The 20,031-nt window shown below is 38.5% G+C and overlaps 1 protein-coding gene across 1 annotated transcript in view; it reads right to left on the bottom strand.

Annotated features, from left to right (window-relative positions):
* The window catches only part of MYO3A (myosin IIIA), a 265,783-nt gene that overhangs the window by 167,328 nt on the left and 78,424 nt on the right, over positions 1-20,031 (bottom strand). The window contains exons 7-8 of the mRNA XM_036761365.1: positions 19,280-19,345; positions 15,071-15,226 (exon numbers count right to left, since the gene is read on the bottom strand). Of these exons, the coding sequence (XP_036617260.1) occupies positions 15,071-15,226; positions 19,280-19,345 (222 nt within the window). The remainder of the gene's footprint in view (positions 1-15,070; positions 15,227-19,279; positions 19,346-20,031) is intronic.

Raw genomic sequence — 20,031 nt, 5'->3', positions numbered from 1 at the left:
CTCATATAGCTTATCTAGCTCACTAGCCACCATTTCATTTTTCTCCTTCCCTTAATTTCCAAACTTCTTGCAAAAGGCATTCGTATTGGATGCCTCCACTTTCTCATTACTTACCCATCCTCTCAATTTCTTGAGATCTGGCTATGGAATCTGCTTTCTTAAAGGTCACCAGTGAAACACTGCTTGTCAGATGCATAATATTTTTTCAACGCTTATTTTCCTAGACTTTGCTAAAAGCTTTTTAACACTATTGACTACTTTCTGCTACTCTAGCTTCAGAGGGACTACACTTTCATAGTTCTTTTTCTGCCCTTCTTTCTTCTTTTTCCTTGTCGTCTCTGCTCTGTATCTGTTCCCCAACTTCTATGCATTCCTCAAGGTTTATTCTTGGCCTTGTTAATTTCTTTGAACTATCAGGACAGCTAAGTGGCACAGTGGGTAGAGTGGTAGCATCCAGAAGAAATGAGTTTGAACTGTGCCTCAGATACTCACCAGTTGTGTAATCCTAAGTCACTGAGCCTCTCTCATCCTCAGTCTCTTCTTTTATAAAATAGAGATAACAGCACCTACCTCACATGGTTGTTGTGAGGATCAGATGAGATAACATGTGTAAAGGGCTTTGCAAAACTTAAAGCATGGTATACATCCTAGGTATTATTATCTTGACAATATCATTTACTCTGTGGCTTCAACTACAACCTCTTCGTAGACAACTCTCAAATCTATGTCCAGTCCTGACTTCTCTTCTGAAAGACATTTCTTCACTTGGATGTTCCACCATCACCTCAAATTCAGCATGTCCAAACACTTTACTTCTTTTGCCCATCATCATTATCATCACCACCACCTCCATCATCATGATGTCAATAACAAGTCAACAAGAATTTATTAAGTGCTTACTACATGTCAAGAACTGTGCTAAGAGCTGGGGAATTGAAAGAAGGGCAATTGCATTTTAATGGCGGAAGCAATGCATAAATAACTAGGTACAGATAAGATATAAAATAATCTGAGAAGGGAAAGCAATATCACCTTGAGGAGGAGCTTAGGCAAACCAAGATACAAGAAAAGTGGTAACATAGTGAGCTGATCCAGAAATATGAGAAGCATCTTTGAGAGCTTAACCCTCAAGGGGACCCTGTGATATCACAAATTATTCTAAGGTGTCTTAGGAAATATCTAAATCTGCATAATTAAAAGCCTCTCTCTGCTATAGATTCTGACCTCATTGCAGTCACTATTGATGTGAGGTATAAATTTCCTTTTTCCTTTTTGATGTAGCCCTGTGCATCTGACTCTAAGTTCTCACTTTTAAAACATGGCATTTATATAAGTGTACCAAAATTTACTCTGTGACTCATTGCAAAATGAATCACAGTTTCAAAAAAAGTCACCATCCACCATACCAAATATGGTGTATTTCTGCAGAGAATACAAAAGTAAACGTGAAAGCCAATAGGATTAGGACAGCTGAACAGCCAGAGATAAAGCCTTCTGGGCCTGGCTGTCACAGCAAAAGGGGTATGCCATTTTGAATTCTGCATCAAAGGCAGGGAAACTGCCTTAAAGCATAGGTATGCCATCCTTGAAAAATGCTTCTCTCCCTCTCCCCACCCAAAACAGGTGGCCAAAAGTTCTATTTATTTTATGAGACACAGTCTCCATTAAGTCAATATTGCTAAATTTATCTTGAAAGCATTTGATATGACAGCAAAAATGTATCTTTATGATTTAAAATGCGACGACATCCAGGGCAAACAGTTTCTCTGCTCCCTAGCTCCATGCCCCGCTGAGATGTTGTAAATCAGTACAATCTACTGCATAATACCCCACCACCCTGAAGTGTGCCACAGAATGTAGCCTCAGAAAACAATTCTGAGAAACCTTAGCTCAACCCATCTGACCTTCCAGCACCAACTGCAGCCTCAGAGCAGCTGACCCATCATCCTTATTTTCAATAAAAGAGTGATTTGGTGACATGATTCTGTTTGGTAGTTCCTGCTTTCCCAATGCAGGTCAACGTTTTTGACAACCCACAGTTATTAAAATGCCAATGTTCTTTAAGAGAAGAGAAAACAAGGCATGCCCTGAGAACTCTTTCAAGGTACCTAGCTTCTTTTGGTGAAACAGAGGCATCCTGCTATGCTTTTTTTGCTATTTATGGACATAATATTAACATCTCTCCCTCTTCATCCACAGAGGTTCAATTCACACTATTTTATTAGGTCAATAAATGTGTTGTTTTAATATGTGTTATTAAATAATAAATGTGTTGTATTAATGAAGAGACTAAATAATGTAACTGAGGAACTGAAAGAAAATGTTTAGTCGTTTCCAGTTGTATTTGACTCTTCAAGACCCCATCTGGGGTTTTGGCAAAAATACTAGAGTGGTTTGCCATTTTCCTCTCCAGCTCATTTTACAGATGAGGGAACTGAGGTAAACAGGGTTAAGTGACTTTCCCAAGGCCATACAACTAGTAAGTGAGGGAGGCTGGATTTGGACTTCCTGAATCCAGGTCTGGCACTCTATCCACTGTGCCACTTAGCTGCCCTTAAAGAAAATATATAATTGCATTTTTTTAAAAAAAGCCCTCTACCAGGCAGGAAAAATGACAATCTGAGTTAATGATATCTTGAAGAGGCAATCCCTTTAGTAATAATTGCTTACATTGAATAAAAAAGTGTTCATAACTCCACAATGTCACTGGGAACATTCAAAGGATGAAGAAATTGATCAAGGCTTTTATAGTTTGTAAGGTGATAATGGATTGTTAAAAAATGGATTCCTCATAATTATCCTTATAGTTATCTGTTAAGAGATACTGAATCCTTCTTGGGAGAAAACAATGCTTGCTGATTGGTTGATTTCATTGTCACAGAACTCCCCATTCTAACTGTTTTTAAAATTTTGATTACCTATTGTTTATCAAATAGAGTACAAATGCCTCACCCTGCCACAAGAGCTCCTCTACGATCTAGCCCCATACTACTCCCCGCCCCCCCCAATCATGCTCTATATTTCTTACTAGACAGTAATCTCCCTTAGTGCAGAGACCATGCCTTAATCCATCTTTGTAGCTCTGGTCCCTAGAAGAGTGCCTTGTATACACTAGGCACTCAGTAAGCAATCAATAAGCATTTATTAAGTAAAATAATCCCTGCCCCCAAGAGCTTACATCCTAAGGGGCAAGCTAAAATGGCCACATATAAGTTTCGATATAATGTAAACAAAATGAATGAAAGGTAGTTTGGGGAAGGAGGGCACTAGAAGTTGTAGGGTTGCCCAGAAAACTCTTTGCATAGAAGTTAGAGCTTGAGCTAAGTCTTAGAGGCAACTAGGCATTTTAAGATGTGACGATGAGTAGGGGGGTGTTCTTTCTAGTCATGGGGAACAGACAAGACAAAGGCATGGTGAAAGGAGATGAAGGTATCCTATAGATGGAACAGCTAATAGGTCTGTTGAATAGGATTATAGAGTGTGATCACAGGAGTAAGAAGACTGTAAAGGTAAAATATAAATGGGAAACGTGGTTTACTGATGACAAAGATGACAGAGTGGAAAGCTCATGTAAGTCCATCACTATAAAAAAACACCCGAAGTTGTATGTTTTATTGATATTATGTCAGTTGTATATAAATTGATATAAGAAGTACATAGGGCTGGGAAGAGAGACTTGGGTTTGGGCTCCAGCTCCAGTACTAACAAGCTATGCATGACCTGAGACTATTAAATTCACCTCCTTAATTCTCAGTTTCTTTCTAAGTCGCAGGTTATATTAGTAGTAGGTTATATTTTAAACAAAAAAGTGAATAAAGGTTGATAAATAGGTGCTATGCACATGCCATATGTCCTAAATAATCTTTCCATGTGTCAAAACATTTTCAATTCCCAAAAGGTTACTAACTGGTGAGTGTTCTTTGCCCCAACTATACTATTACTAAGCTATACCAGAGATAAATCAAAAAGAGGAAAAGGATCCATATGTATAAAGTATTTAGAGGAGCTCTTTTTTGTAGTAGTCCTAACCTGGAAACTAAAAGGGTATACTCCCGTTGAAGGACACCTAAACAAATTGTGGTATAGGAATGTGATAGAACATTATGTGCCATGAGAAATGACAAAGCAAACAATTTCAGAGGAAACTGGGAAGAACTTTATGAACTGATGATACATAGTGAATGGAGCAGAACTAGGAGAATAAGTTACATAATGACAGCAATATAATAGAGGAAAAACAACTTTGAAAGAATGTAGAATTCTGATTAATGCAATGATAAATTCAAGTTCTGAGGACGGAGGATGATTCATGCTACCCACCTTCTGCCAGAGAAGAGCTGAAATCTGGAATAAGACTTGCATTTTTAGACATGATCAATATGAGAATTTGCTTTGCTGAACTATGCAAGTTTGTTGTGAGTTTTTAAGATTGTTCAATGCAGGGAGTGGGGAGTGGGAGAAAGAGTGACAATAATTTTTTAAAAGTTGAGCTTTTCTGTAAGGCCAGGTTTTGGTCATTATAACTAGGCAGCTGTATTTTCATAATTTGGACCTCAACTCAGTCTTCAGAAAAGAAAACATAGGACAACATAGGCTAAGTCAATCTATGACATACGAATAGGCTAATGGCAACGCCAACTGCAAATGCTGCAACTGAAGGTAATGAATTTAAATTGAAAGGACTAGTAGGTGATTCATACAGTGTAAGCAAACAAACTTTAAACTCCCAGACCACAACACACAGTAATTTCTGCTACTCGTGATGAATTCAGAAAATGAGAAAGCAATTTGGAAGAGAAAAGAATTAATTAATTTCTGTAATTGGAGATTGTTTCCAGAAGGAGATGATGTCTCCCACTGCTGATGTTACTCACTGTACTCTTACATCTGTCCAAAGGTCATTAAGGTTGTGTTAGTCCTTGATGTTACAATGCAGACGAAGGCTTACTATGGCTCTCAGAAAAATCTCTCTTGGGCTTTCTACAATTCAAGTCTAGATATTAATATTTAGGTTAATGCTAAATGACCAGATAGGCTTATATTTTTCTTCTAATAGTCATTAGGATAGGGGACAGTAAACACACAATAAAAATACTAAAGTTCTTTGATACTATCTCCTCTGTTGGGCTTAGTGTTAAGGCTATGTGACAGAATGGTGAAATGCTTAATAACACTTAACAGTACCATAGGATTATACATTTAAAACTGAAAGGGATCTTTAAAGTCATTGAATCCAACCTTCTTGTTCGACAGATAAGGAAACTGAGGCACAAAGATTTTTAAGTTGTTTTCTTGGGTTCCCACAAATAACAGGATTTGCAATGAGGTCTTTCTGATGCCAGGTCCAGTACTCTATCCAATATGCCTTGGAGACTCTTTAGGGTGTGCGCTTTTCTGTAAGAAATAGTTTTCTCCAAACTGAAAACATCAAATGGTATAAGAATTATCAATCAGTTTTATCCTTTGGTTATTCAACAAGGAGAACTGAGCAAACGTTCTTGGATTTGAGAAACTGATGCTTCTTTTACCCTTCCTTCCACTATTCTAAAGAGCCAATGTGACTTCTATGAAACATGAATAGCTCTTTAGCACACGATAGTCTGGCAGCTACCCATCCTGCTGCTGCTTACTTATCTTCTCAGTGATAGGTTGAGGTAGGAAAACACAGTAATGCTATTCTTAATTGAGTGGTTATTTAATCTCTGGTCCTAATGCAATTCTTTTTGGGACAAGGATAAATGTGATGTCTAATCTAACTCTGAGAAACTCTGGGTACCTAGAAAAGGAAAGGAGGTACATTGAAGAGTGTAAAGAATGGTGTGTGTCTACTACTCATCTGGGAGCATAGCAGTTGTTAATTTTGTGTTCTTGGGGCAAGGAGGAGAGTAGAATGTCTGTTTCCAGACATATCATCACTACCTATTAGTATCATTCTGGGAGAAACATATGAATGCTAATTGGGAGAACGAACCGACCTTGGAAAATGGACAAAACTTCCTGTGTTCTTAAAGGTGGCCCCAGTTTGAAGGTGCAGGGTGAGAGTGCTCAGTCAGTAAATAAACATTCATTAAGCATCCACCATATGCCAGACACTGTGCTAAGTGCCAGAGATACAAAAAGAGGCAAAAGAAAGGCCCTGCCCTCAAGAAGATCACAATCTAATGGTCAGACACCTGCAGGTCACTAACAGATTGAGCCATTACTGCTCTGTGATTCTGGCACTCTCTGGGGTATCATGGGAGAAGGAGGAAATTATGTTAAATTGCCAGGCCCCAAGAAGGATCTAGTGAGTATGCACTTTAATTCAATCTAGGCTCCCTGAGAGGCTAGGTGTTACATGATGAATAAGCACTGGTGGATTAGGAATCAAATAATCCAGTTATGCTACCAGCTTAAGATAGGTAATCCTGAATCTATCAACAAATATTTACATTAGATTTTTACCCCCTTGAGGACAGGGGCTATCTTTTGCTTCCTTTGTATCTCCAGTGCTTAGCACAGTACCTGGCAGTAGGAATTTAATAAATACTTATGAAACAACTGGGTATCTAACAAATATAACTGGAAAAGGATATGGGTTGGTCAAAGCTAATAGATTCTTATTGTCCTGGTGCCCGTATGTCAAAATATCCTAGAGTAAAGGTTTTGAACCCTTTTTGTGTCATGGACCCTTCATTGAAGCCTACAGACCCTTTTTCAGAATAATGTTTTTAAATGTACAAAATAAAATCTATATAGTTATAAAGGAACCCACTTATATTATATTGATACACTTAGCAAAATGGTAAAAAGCGGGGGTGTCACATGCCCAAGAATAAGAACTTTTCATCCATTTGGAGCACTGAAATAAAGAATGCAAGGCATTCTGCTAAGTGCTGTCATGCTTCTCATGATCAGGAGGAAAGAAAGCATTTACTTTCTTGCAGCCTTAGTCAAAGTGGATCAGATAAGAAAATATTCTATGTTCAGAAACAGTAGAGATCATTTCTTCCCCTTGGTGGCTGGGAGAAGGCTTCATGGAGGTGTAGCATTGGAACAAACCTTAATTTTTTCCCCATCTGAGTTAAGATGTCCAAATATGAAAAGTACTAAGGTTTAATTATTTAATTATAATGATGAAGCTGAGCCCTAGAGAAAAGTTATTCTTTTAATTAAAAAATATTCCTCCCTCCTACTATTTCTTTTAACTGCCCCCACCCCAAATTGAGTAGGATTTCAGTTAGCTCATAAGATCATGAATTTTAAACTGAAAGAGATCATCAAGGACATCAAGTCCAATCTTTTCATTTTACAAATGAGAAAATTGAGGAGCAGGGACATTAAATCACTTGCTCAATGTCACATAGTTATTAAGAGGCAGAGGCAGGAGTCAAGCAGAGTTCCTCTGTCTCCAAATCCTTTAAGAAGAAGGCACTGAGTATTTCAAACACTATATTTTCTTAAAAGAGGATAGTTGTAAAAGGGTAAACTTTATCCATAAAATCATTCCAACAACCCCAACTAACATTTATTAAGTTGTGTACAGGGCACTATGCAAGGCATTGGGAGTCATACAAAATTTAGATAAGAAATGGCCTCAGTCTGTATGGAACTTACAGCCCTTTAGGGAGATATGACACATGCAAACGATTATAATTTAAAGTAATCTTGTAAGTGGATTATAGGGGTGTAAAACATAGTTGCAGGTAAGGTTTAAGGAAGAAATGGTTGTTGCTCACTGAGGAGATTAGGCAAATATTCATAGGGAAGGTGGCATTTAAGTTGACCTCAAAAAACTTAGCTATGGGGGTGGAGCCAAGATGGAAAGCAGGGACTTGTTTAAACTCTCCTCCAAATCCCTCCAAACACCTGTAGAAATGGCTCTGAACAAATTCTAGAGCTGCAGAATCCATGAAATAGCAGAGGGAAGCAGGTCTCCAGCCCAGGGCAGCCTGGATGGTCGCTGGGAAGGGTCTACCACACTGTGCTTGGAGTCGAGTGCAGCCCAGTGGTGGGCCTAACCAGGACCAACCAGATCAGGAGTAGGGCGGAGCAGGCTGTAGGGCCATGAATCATTGAGCTGTGGCAGTTACCAGACTTCTCAACCTACAAATGCCAAAGACAATGGAGCATGTTAGTTGGAAAACTGCTGGATTGAGGTGAGAGTGGTCCAGCTCCAGCCCCGGGGGAAGCTGCCACAGCAGCAGGAAGTTCCTACAGCTGCTTCCAGAGCTCCAGCTGTAGTTGCTTCCTGCTCCAGGCCCACACAGTGGGAGGAATCAAGCAGTGGATCACAGCAGGAGTGCAGGGAGTGCTTTGCTGGCACATCATAGGCAGGGTTCTCTTGCTTTGCCCTGCTTGGATCTGGTCCTGGTTGGTGGTTTTTGGGTGTGGAGGAGTGCTGGTGTGGCAGAGCTTGTGGTGATGGTGGAGTAGAAGTAGGTCTGAAAACAGCTTCCCCTAAAGCTTGGGACAAAGTACTCTCTACTCTACAAGCAGTCATACCCTGACAAAAAGCTCAAGGGTCAAGTAGTTGGCTGGGAACATGAACAGGCAGCCAAAATGGACTCAGATTATAGAATCTTTTTTGGTGACAAAGAAAATCAAAACATACAGCTAGAAGAAGTCAACAAAGTCAAAGAGCCTACATCAAAAGCCTCTAAGAAAAACATGAACGGGTCTCAGGCCATGGAAGAGCTCAAAAAAGATTTGGAAAAGCAAGTAATAGAAGTAGAGGAAAAATTGGGTAGAGAAATGAGAGTGATGCAATAAAATCATGAAAAACAAGTCAATGACTTGCTAAAGGAGACCCAAAAAATACTGAAGAAAATAACACCTTAAAATAGATTAACTCTAATGGCAAAAGAGCTCCAAAAAGCCAATGAGGAAAAGAATGCCTTGAAAGGCAGAATTAGCCAAATGGGGAAGGAGGTCCAAAAGACCACTGAAGAAAATACTACCTTAAAAATAGATTGGAGCAAGTGGAAGCTAGTAACTTTATGAGAAATCAAGAAATTATAAAACAGAACCAAAGGAATGAAAAAATGGAAGACAGTGTGAAATATCTCATTGGAAAAACCACTGAACTGGAAAATAGATCCAGGAGAGATAATTTAAAAATTATTGAACTACCTGAAAGCCATGGTCAAAAAAAGAGTCTAGACATAATCTTTCAAGAAATTATCAAGAAAAACATCCCTGATATTCTAGAACCAGAGGGTAAAATAGAAATTGAAAAAATCCACCAATCGCCTCTTGAAAAAGATCCCCAATGGGGCAGCTAGGTGATGCAGTGAATAGAGTACCGGCCCTGCAGTCAGGAGGACCTGAGTTCAAATCTGACCTCAGACACTTGACATGTACTAGCTGTGTGACCTTGGGCAAGTCACTTGATCCTAATTGCCTGGCCCTCTCCCTTCCAAAAAAAAAAAAAAGAAAAAAAGAAAAAGATGCCCGAAAGAAAACTCCTAGGAATATTGTCACCAAATTCCAGAATTCCCAGGTCAAGGAGAATTTTTGAAATGAAGAAAATTATATTTATATGTACATGTACATATATGTATATATAAACATAAATATGATAAATCTACATATAACCATGTAGATATCATACATTACATGTTATTATATAGAAATATAATATATAATGAATCATAGTATGTACTTTATATATAAGTATTATAACAATCATTATGTTTAGGGCATCAGGCTATTAACAGAATATTTCTTTTAGCAAAATTTAAAAAGCAAACCTAAAAATGTGACTGTAATATGCTTTAAAAAAGCATGGTGGGCGGCTGGTAAGCAGGGACTGGAGTGAGCTCGGTACCGAGCCCCTCCAAAAACCTATAAAAAATGGCTCTGAACCAATTCTAGAACGGCAGAACCCACAAAACAGCAGAGGGAAGCAGGGCTCCAGCCCAGGACAGCCTGTATGGTCTCTGGGTGAGGTCTATCCCGCATGGAGCTGGGAGCTAGGAACGGAGTGCAGCAGAGCCCAGCCTGAGTGGCGTGGAACATCCAGACCAGAAGCCGGCTGGAGGGGGCTCTAGCGCCCTGGATTAGTGAGCTGCGGCAGTTACCAGACCCCTCGACCCACAAACACCAAAGACTGCGGAGAAGGTTAGTGGGAAAAGCTGCGGGAGTAGAAGGAGTTCGAGGTTCGGCTTCCAGCCCCGGGGGCAGCGGAGGTGGGGCAGCTACAGCTGTTGTTACTTCCGGCTCCAGGCCCACCTGGTGGGAGGAATTAAGTGGCAGATCAGAGCAGGGGTGCACAGCCTGCCGAAGATCTAAGCCCAGTTCGGGTTGGGGGTTGGGGAAGGAGCAGTGCTGGTGTGGCAGAGCTGGCACCTCCCCCCCAAACGTGGAACATAGAACTCTGTAGTCTACAAGCAGTCATACTCCACTAAAAAACTCAAAGGTCAAGTTAGTTGGCTGGGAATATGGCCAGGCAGCGAAAACGCACCGAGAGTCAGTCTCAGACTTTGCATTCTTTCTTTGCTGACAAAGAAGACCAAAACATACAGCCTAAAGAAGTCAATAAACTGCAAGAGCCTACACCAAAAGCCTCCAAGAAAAACATGAACTGGTCCCAGGCCATGGAAGAGCTCAAAAAGGATTTGGAAAAGCAAGTTAGAGAAGTAGAGGAAAAATTGGGAAGAGAAATGAGAAGGATGCGAGAAAACCATGAAAAACAAGTCAATGACTTGCTAAAGGAGACCCAAAAAAATACCGAAAAATACACTGAAGAAAACAACACCTTAAAAAATAGACTAACTCAAATGGCAAAAGAGCTCCAAAAAGCCAATGAGGAGAAGAATGCCTTGAAAGGCAGAATTAGCCAAATGGAAAAGGAGGTCCAAAAGACCACTGAAGAAAATACTACTTTAAAAATTAGATTGGAGCAAGTGGAAGCTAGTGACTTTATGAGAAATCAGGATGTTATAAAACAGAACCAAAGGAATGAAAAAATGGAAGACAATGTGAAATATCTCATTGGAAAAACCACTGACCTGGAAAATAGATCCAGGAGAGATAATTTAAAAATTATTGGACTACCTGAAAGCCATGATCAAAAAAAGAGCCTAGATACCATCTTTCAAGAAATTATCAAGGAGAATTGCCCTGATATTCTAGAGCCACAGGGCAAAATAGAAATTGAAAGAATCCATCGATCGCCTCCTCAAATAGATCCCAAAAAGAAATCTCCTAGGAATATTGTTGCCAAATTCCAGAGCTCCCAGATCAAGGAGAAAATACTGCAAGCAGCCAGAAAGAAACAATTTGAATATTATGGAAAACAATCAGGATAACACAGGATCTGGCAGCTTCTACATTAAGAGATCGAAGGGCTTGGAATGTGATATTCTGGAGGTCAATGGAGCTAGGATTAAAACCTAGAATCACCTACCCAGCAAAACTGAGTATCATGTTCCAAGGCAAAATATGGATTTTCAATAAAACAGAGGACTTTCAAGCTTTCTCAGTGAAAAGACCAGAACTGAATAGAAAATTTGACTTTCAAACACAAGAATCAAGAGAAGCATGAAAAGGCAATCAAGAAACAGAAATTGCAAGGGACTTACGAAAGTTGAACTGATTTGTTTACATTCCTACATGGAAAGATGATGTGTATGATTCATGAGACCTCAGTATTAGGGTAGTTGAAGGGAATATGCATATATATGTGTATATATATATATATATGTTTATGTATATATATAGGTGTATGTATGTATATATCTATGTGTATATGTATGTATGTGTATATATATATGTATATATATGTGTATATATATATATGTAAAAGAGAGAGAGTAGACACAGGGTGAGCTGAAGATGAAGGGAAGATATCTAAAAGAAATAAAATCAAATTAAGGGATGAGAGAGCAACATACTGAGAGAGGGAGATAGGGAAAGATAGAATGGGGTGGATTATCTCGCATAAAGGTGGCAAGAGGAAGCAGCTCTGTGGGAGGAGGGAAAGGGCAGGCGAGGGGGGAATGAGTGAACCTTGCTCTCATCAGATTTGGCCTGAAGAGGGAATACCATACATACTCAGTTGAGTATCTTACCCCACAGGAAAGAAGAGGGAGGAAGATAAAAAAAAAATAAAAGGGGGGGGATGATGGAGGAGAGGGCAGATGGGGGTGGAGGTAATCAAAACAAACATTTTGGAAAGGGGACAGGGTCAAGGGAGAAAATTCAATAAAGCGGGATGGGTTGGGAAGGAGCAAAATGTAGTTAGCCTTTCACAACATGAGTATTGTGGAAGGGTTATACATAATGATACACATGTGGCCTAGGTTGAATTGCTCGACTTCTTAAGGAGGGTGGGTGGGAAGGGAAGAGGGGAGAGAATTTGGAACTCAAAGTTTTAAAAACAGATGTTAAAAAAAAAGTTTTTGCATGCAACTAAAAAATAAGATACACAGGCAATGGGGCATAGAAATTTATCTTGCCCTACAAGAAAGGAAGGGAAAAAGGGGATGAGAGGGGAGGGGGGTGATAAAGGGCAGGGCCGACTGGGGAACAGGGCAACCAGAATATATGCCATCTTGGAGTGGGGGGGAGGGTAGAAATGGGGAGAAAATTTGTAATTCAAACTGTTGTGAAAATCAATGTTGAAAACCAAATATGTTAAATAAATAAATTTAAATTAAAAAAAAAGCATGGTGGATTCTGAATTTGTGGTCATTTAGATGGCGATGAATTTAGAAAACCCTTAGCAGCATAAATATGATTTTTTGTTTGAATGTAAAAAATACTCAAGTACAATTATTCTCAATATATGTGATATGACAATGCTATACCACTATCTTGAGCAATGGGTTGAATCCAGTAAGATGAAATTCACTAGAGATAACTCTCAATTTTAGTGCTTGGATACTTAAGTCCCTAGGACTTGTTACCACTTATATGTATAGCCTTTGACAGCCCAGGGTCCCCTCCATGTTACCATAAAGCATCAGAGGAAGGCTTTAACAGAAAAATATTTGAATGTGCACACAGAATTAGAATGACATATTTCAGCTTTTTCTATGTAGAAAGGACTTTTTCTTTAATGACATCCCCATTTGCCTTCCCAATGTGGGCTCTACAATAATAGATTTACAATGTTCTAATCTCCTTTGAAGCTGACTGGAGTTAGGCTTTATCCTGCTAAAGACACATGCATCCAATTCAACCCCAAAGTTGAGTTTTTCAAAAGAAGGGTTGCTTTTTGGTCACGAATGCCAAGTCAGCACAGCTGGACTTTGAATCAATTGCAATCAACTTCTGGTATTGCAATCGGTAAAACAATAAGGCAATCCAATGTTTCTGATTAGCTTTTTAAAACCCTCAGAGTTTTTCTAAGATACCATCAGTGACATAGGAGACCCTTTTCCTTTTGCTTGGGAGATCTCAGTTCTCAGGAGTAGTAGGGGAAAAATAAAGGGCAGCAGAGTCTGTTTGAGGGAAGCTTTCTCTTGGCTTAGCTCAAGGCTAAGGGGTAGCTTAGCTTAGCTTAGCTCAAGGAAGGGATAAGCTGAGCCCAGAGCTTTACATATGGTAGGGGCTCAATAAATATTTATTAAATGTAGTTGGATTTTGAATCCCCACAACACCGAGCAAAGTGCTGGACCATAACAGTCACTCAATGAATCTTTGCTGGATTACTCCTATTATTAATTAAAATAGCAATACTATTTCATGTTTCTGGAAAGTGAACATTTTCCAGGTTATAAAAACTCTTATTTGATGCTCACAACAACTTTGATGGGGTAGCAGGAAATAAGTGGCAGAGATTGACGTAGTAGGGTAGCAGAGTATTGGCATTCCCATTTTAAAGATAAAGAAATTGAACATCCATAAGATGATAGGACTGGCCCAAGAAACAGCATTATTAGGGGGTAGAACTAGAACCTAAGAGTCCTTTCTATGCTTCCTTTCTTGAGTTAAATTGAATATGTATGTCCTGCCTTAAGTATGGTATCTATCCAGTATCACAATTCCTCCTGCCAATGCTCCCCACATTGTTTGATTTCTTCCATTCCATTCTCATCCCTCCTTAATTATGCACATGGAGTAATGAAATGATCTAGAGATATTTTTAATAGAATTTTAGGGATAGGGAATGGACCTGTAATTTTATTGGTTTAGGGAACTCCCAGATAAAGAAACACCATTTATCAACATAGGCCAGCACCTTCCCAGCAAGCTATACTTTTAGAGAATTGCCTACAGCACTAACTGTTAAGTGACTTACCCAAGGCAAGTATGGCTGTGACAGAGTCAGGATTTGAATCCATGTCTTCTTGCCTTTAAGGGTAACTCTCTAACCACAAGTTCACCATGTTAAAATAATAAGGTTAAATATCAAAGGGACTGAATTTATATCTAATAAGTTACCAGAAACAAACAGGAAGCATGGCGATTGACTACGCATAAAGATACTTGTATGTAGTGAAGCCAGGTAACAAGATGACTCCAACAGATAATACTTTCAAAAGTCTTTAAGGCATTGGTTCTCAAAGTAGCAGACAGTAGGCTCTTAAAGAAATCATTAAGAGGCTTTGAGACTCAAAACTATTTTCATAATGATGCTGTTTTAATTTCTAATATGGTAAATATCAATGGAGATAACCCATATAAACAAAAGATCTTGGGGGTGGGGTGGTCCTCAATAATTTTTAAGAGTATAAAGGGGTCCTGAGACCAAATAGTTTGAAGATTGCTGCTTTAAGCCTTTAAGCTCTAACTTTCAACACTTCCTTCCCACCCCAACTCTATTATTTCTTATCTTGAAGTAGAACAGAAAATGCAATAAAATGTCCAGCAATACGAAGCATCTATTGAATTTCACATTCAGAGTATTACTCTGATGCAGTTGTTTAGAAAATGCAGAGTTCAGGCAAAGCACTTCCAAGAAGTCTGCAAAATTCATTTGATTTTTAATTCATGAAACACCAACCCAGGAAACATAGAGAGATTAATTATTAAAAATAAAATCCTTAAAAAACCTTAACTATTTTATGTCATAAAATTCTGAAAAGTTCCACAAATAAGTCCAGAAATTCGATCTGTCTGTGTCAAGAACCTATTTGTTTACCTGGCCCTTTCGGTGACTCCCAGTTGCTGGTGAGCTTCTATGAATTCTGTAAGTTGTTTCTGTAACATCACATCTTTGCCCTCAATTTGGGTAATGAATTCATGCTGCAAAAGATCAGACACGGTTGGCCGCTTCTCATAATCTTTAGTCAAGCACCTGTGCTGACAGAAAAGAATATGTGATTATCAGATAAATTACACATAGTCTTAAAACTATCATACAGGCTCTTTAATTTTTTTGTAATCGCTTTGATCTGCTATGGAAATGCATTTTTCCTAAATGTTGAACCCAACAAGCTAGCTCAGAAACATCAAGGAATAGGATGATAAAATGGACATTTGTGGAAATAAAGGAATCTGTGAATCAATATGTTGTATGTCATCTTTCCAATGAAATACCAACTCCCTATTCCCCTTCTGTGTCTCCAGTGAAAATTCTCTTTCACAAGTCTGCAGCTAAAGGTAAAATAAACCAACCATAAAGACAATAAACTTTGATTGTTATTTAAAATTAAAATAAACTTTACAATTTCTTTTCCATGATTTTTTACTAGAGCCTCTTAATCTTCCATGTCCCTCTTTTTGCCAAGACTCACCATTATCTTGAAGAGACCAAATAATGAAATGTTTGGTCCCATTGTACATTTTAGCATTCATTTTGAAATACAAAAATCCCTATCCTTCATATTCATTAGGACTAGAGAACCATTGAACAGGATCTGGAAGGGAGCTCTGAGGCCATCTCATCTATCCTCCTCATTTTTATAGATAATTAAACCAAGGCTCAAAGGGGCTTTGAAGGACTTGCCCAAGGTCATACAGGTAGTAGCCCTAGATGTGACATTTGAACTCAGGTCCTTTGACTCCAGAGAAAGTGCTTTATCCACTATACTAAGTGTTAGACGTCTTTCTAGTACAAGGGATAATTATATTCATCTTCCAAACCCACTTGTCAGGTGACCAACAGCATCATTTGTCTTATGACTAAAAGCACAGAGTACAGCTAGGTAGTACAGTGGATAGAAGGCCAACCCTGGAGTCAGGAGGGTCTGAGTTCAAATGTGGACTCAGACTACTAGTTGTGTGACCCTGGGTGAGTCACTTAACCCTGTTTGCCTCAGTTTCCTCATCTATGAAATAAGCTTGAGAAAGAAATGGCAAACCACTCCAGTATATTTGCCAAGAAAACTCAAAATGGAGTCATTTTAGTTTAGTCAACTAAACAACAGCAGCACAGATCTGTGAGATGGTGGGTCAGTGTTACGGTGTTCATAGCCATGGACCAGAACAATGCTTTAGGCCCCTTAGTACCATCTTCTAACCAAGTGTGCTAATCTATTACATGGTGTACTGCCCAAGAATTCCTAACTGATAGTATCTTTCCCAGGGAATTCAGAATGCACTGGGTGCATTGACTCTAAAAATAACAATTGAACCTATCCTATTTTTGTGGAGATAGGAAAGATCTAGTAAAAATAAAATCCCAAACTGAAAGAATTTAAGAAGATTGCATGTTTCTGATGATGCAATGATAATGTAGCTCTGTATCCTTGTGTGTGTTTTTTTAAAAAGAACCCCCAAATGTCTGACTTTTCTTTATAGTTAAAAACTATCATTTTGGTACCCATAGGTTTAGGTTAGTAGGATGTTTCAGTCAAAGTGTGAAAATGGGCTAGAAACTATAGAATTCACCTTTTGCACCTAAATTAATCAGTCAAGTCTACTAAGAGATCACTAAGATATGAAGGAAATATCAATTAAAATTTTGGATTTTCTGCTCAGAAATATTCCTAATTATCTTGAGGTCTGTGCAATAATCTTCGAGTCTTAATTAATTCCTTCCAATAATTTAAGGGAAAATTTAGAAGTAGACTACATATTTCATCTTTCTTTAAAAGTCTTAAAATTTTTAGACCTTAGATTCTTGTTTATACAACGATAAACTAATGCTTTGGAAGGAGTGAAATCACATGCTGTCTGTAGATAGGGGGCACAGCTGAATGCTGGACTTGGAGTTGGGAAGACCTGAGTTCAAATCTGGTCTCAGACACTTACTAGATGTGCGACCCTAGACAAGTCATTTAACCTCTGCCTGCCTTAGTTTCCTCATTTGTAAAATGGGGATAATAATAGCAATTACTTTCCAGGGCTTTCACGAGGATAAAATGCAATAATATTTGTAACATATAGTGGGCACTATATAACTGTTTATTGACTAACGAACATCAGTACATGTAATTTCTACACTTGCTTCAAACTATTTCCCACCTTTGTTGTGAAGGGAATTTTCCAGTTCAAATTCTCCTGGATTGGCCATCAAAAATTAGGCTATATTTCAATTTCTTTAATGTGAGGAGAGTTAGAAGATTTTGAGGAATAAGAGCCTGGTGGCATGGAAAGAATGCTGGATTTGGAGTCAAAAGACTTGGGTTCAAATTTCAGCTCTGCTACTTACTCCCTGTGACTAGACACTCTTTTGTTCTGCCTGTTAAGCCCTCTGCCCCCCAGCTCTAATTTCTATTAGGAGATAGGTTTGAGGGCAGATGCGTGAATATACTTGTTTTTTTCACTTTAGTGTTTATTTTTTGTTTTTGTCAGCTAGTCTATTCTGTGACATTTTTGGTTTGGAGGTGGGAGGGGAGATATTTGAAAATACTTCCTAGCTTCTTGTCAGTTTATCTAGATACTTCCAACTATGTCAACATTGTATAGACATCTTAATTAGTGACTAAGTTTTATACTCAAAAGGAGAGTTGAACAGAAAATAATAATAATAGATAAATAATTGCATCTTACATTTACATAATACTTTATAGTGTAAAAAGCAATGTTAGAAGCATCACTGCCTTTGATCTTCATAAGAACCCTGTGAGTTAGGCAGAACAGGCATCAGTTTCCCCATTTTACAGAAGAGGAAATGGAAGCTAACTGATTCATCCAAGATCAGAAATTTAGCATGTGCCAAGGAACTCAGGTCTTCTGACTCTTATTCCACTGTTCTTCTCTTTAGAATATGTGTATTTGGGGAGAGGGAGGGAGGGAAAGAGGAATGGAGGGAGGGAGGGGGATATATCTATATCTATATCTATATATATGTGTGTGTGTGTCTATATATATATATATATATATATATATATATATATATATATATATATATATATATATATATATATATATATATGGAGAGAGAGACAGAGAGAGATAGAGAGACAGAGACAGAGAAAGAGTGAGACAGAGACAGAGAGACAGAGACAGAGACAGCGAAAGAGACAGAGACAGCGAAAGAGACAGACAGAGACAGAGAGAGAAAGGGGGGGGGAAGAAAGAGAAAAAAAGATATTGAGAGAGAGAAAGAATGTGAATAGATAGCCTAGTGGGAGATATAGTGAGAAAGCAGATGGCCCCACAAAAGAAAAATTGTATAGTAACTGGAGGGCCTCAAGCAGCCTGTCAATAAATGTAATGTACATGATGTTAAGTTTATTATTTTTGAGTAAAAGTGAATTTGCTATGAGATTGAATGAATGAAGTTTGAAATGTTTTGCAAATAATATAAGCAATATCACAAAAGCGATCTAACAAATACTTTGTAAATGGGAAAGAAGAAAAAGAAAATAAGAGAATACTTTTGGTATTTCAGTTGGACACGTGAGAAATTTGTAGTATATATAAAGTTCTGATGACCACTGACATTTGGGGTCCTACCACCACTGTCACATGCCCGAGGGACCCGGGAAGGGCTCAGAAGGAGCTGTCAAAGCTGCAGTGGTTCTATCACTGCCTAGACCTTTAGTGTATTCTGCGTGTAAGACCTCAGGCAGATTATAGCACAGTCTAGTAAACAAAACTTTGTTGGGGACACATGCAACACTGGGAAACATGGATACAAGGTCACCTACCAAACCAGACTCCAAAGAATGATTTGCTAGTAAATAGTGTGACTTGTCTCTCGTTCTCTCCCATCTATATGTTATTAATTATTATTATATATGTTATTAATTAACTCACCTATCACAGTAAAATGGACCAGATTGACATTAGCTCAGTGGTCCATTTCCTCCTACCTTTGATGTGCTGTCTATTGTCTCGATTCAGGATAGCGCCCTTGTTAGAGCTATTGGCAACAGGATCTCTTTTTCTATCCCCACACCAACTGCCCCACCTTCTTGATTACAGTTTTTTTTAAAAAAAACACTCTATTGCTACTCACTTGTTAATGAAGTCATTGAATTCTGCTGTCCACAGTTCTGGTTGTCTTAGAGTTGGAGGTGGACTTCTATAAAAAAGAAAATAAAAATTCAATTATATACATTGGATAACACATATGAAAAATGATAATGAACAAGATAAACAGAGTAGTAACTTTTGAGGAATCCCTGGAATCACCCATTCTAATAGGTAGCTCTAACCTAGTACTGCCATCATTTTTCAAGCATGTCCACAAATACAAAAGAAGATAATTAACTATTAATCACTATTCATATATAATGACAGATTCCATGTTTTCTTGCAAGCCTGGAGTATTTGACCCACTTTTCTAGCTGTTAACCATATTTTCAATACCTGATGGTATTAGGGAATGATGATAGACAGTAGGGAAGAGTAGACAGCCCCAGCCATGGAGTCAGGAAATTGGAGCTTGAGATCTGCCTCTGAGACATGTGAAATGTGTGACTCTGTGCACATTAGCACACACCTAACAAAAATCACAGTGCCCCAGGTTAAGACTGTTAAATAAAGGTTGATTTTCTGTACCAGTGGAGAGACTTTCAATACTGAAACTTCTCTCTGTAGACAATGAAGAAATAATATGAACAATAGGCAAATGGCAGAATAAAGAACCCTAACAAGAAATTCTCATACCTAAGGTCTGTACCGCAATATATGTGCAGGGTCAGCAGAAGGAAAGGTAGCCTCAAATCAACTTTGTAAAGGCAAGTTATGTTGAGAGACTGTTGAGGA

Source organism: Trichosurus vulpecula, chromosome 5 (genome assembly GCF_011100635.1).
Source record: "Trichosurus vulpecula isolate mTriVul1 chromosome 5, mTriVul1.pri, whole genome shotgun sequence".
NCBI classification, from domain to species: Eukaryota; Metazoa; Chordata; class Mammalia; order Diprotodontia; family Phalangeridae; genus Trichosurus; species Trichosurus vulpecula.
This window is presented reverse-complemented; position numbering and strand designations above follow the sequence as displayed.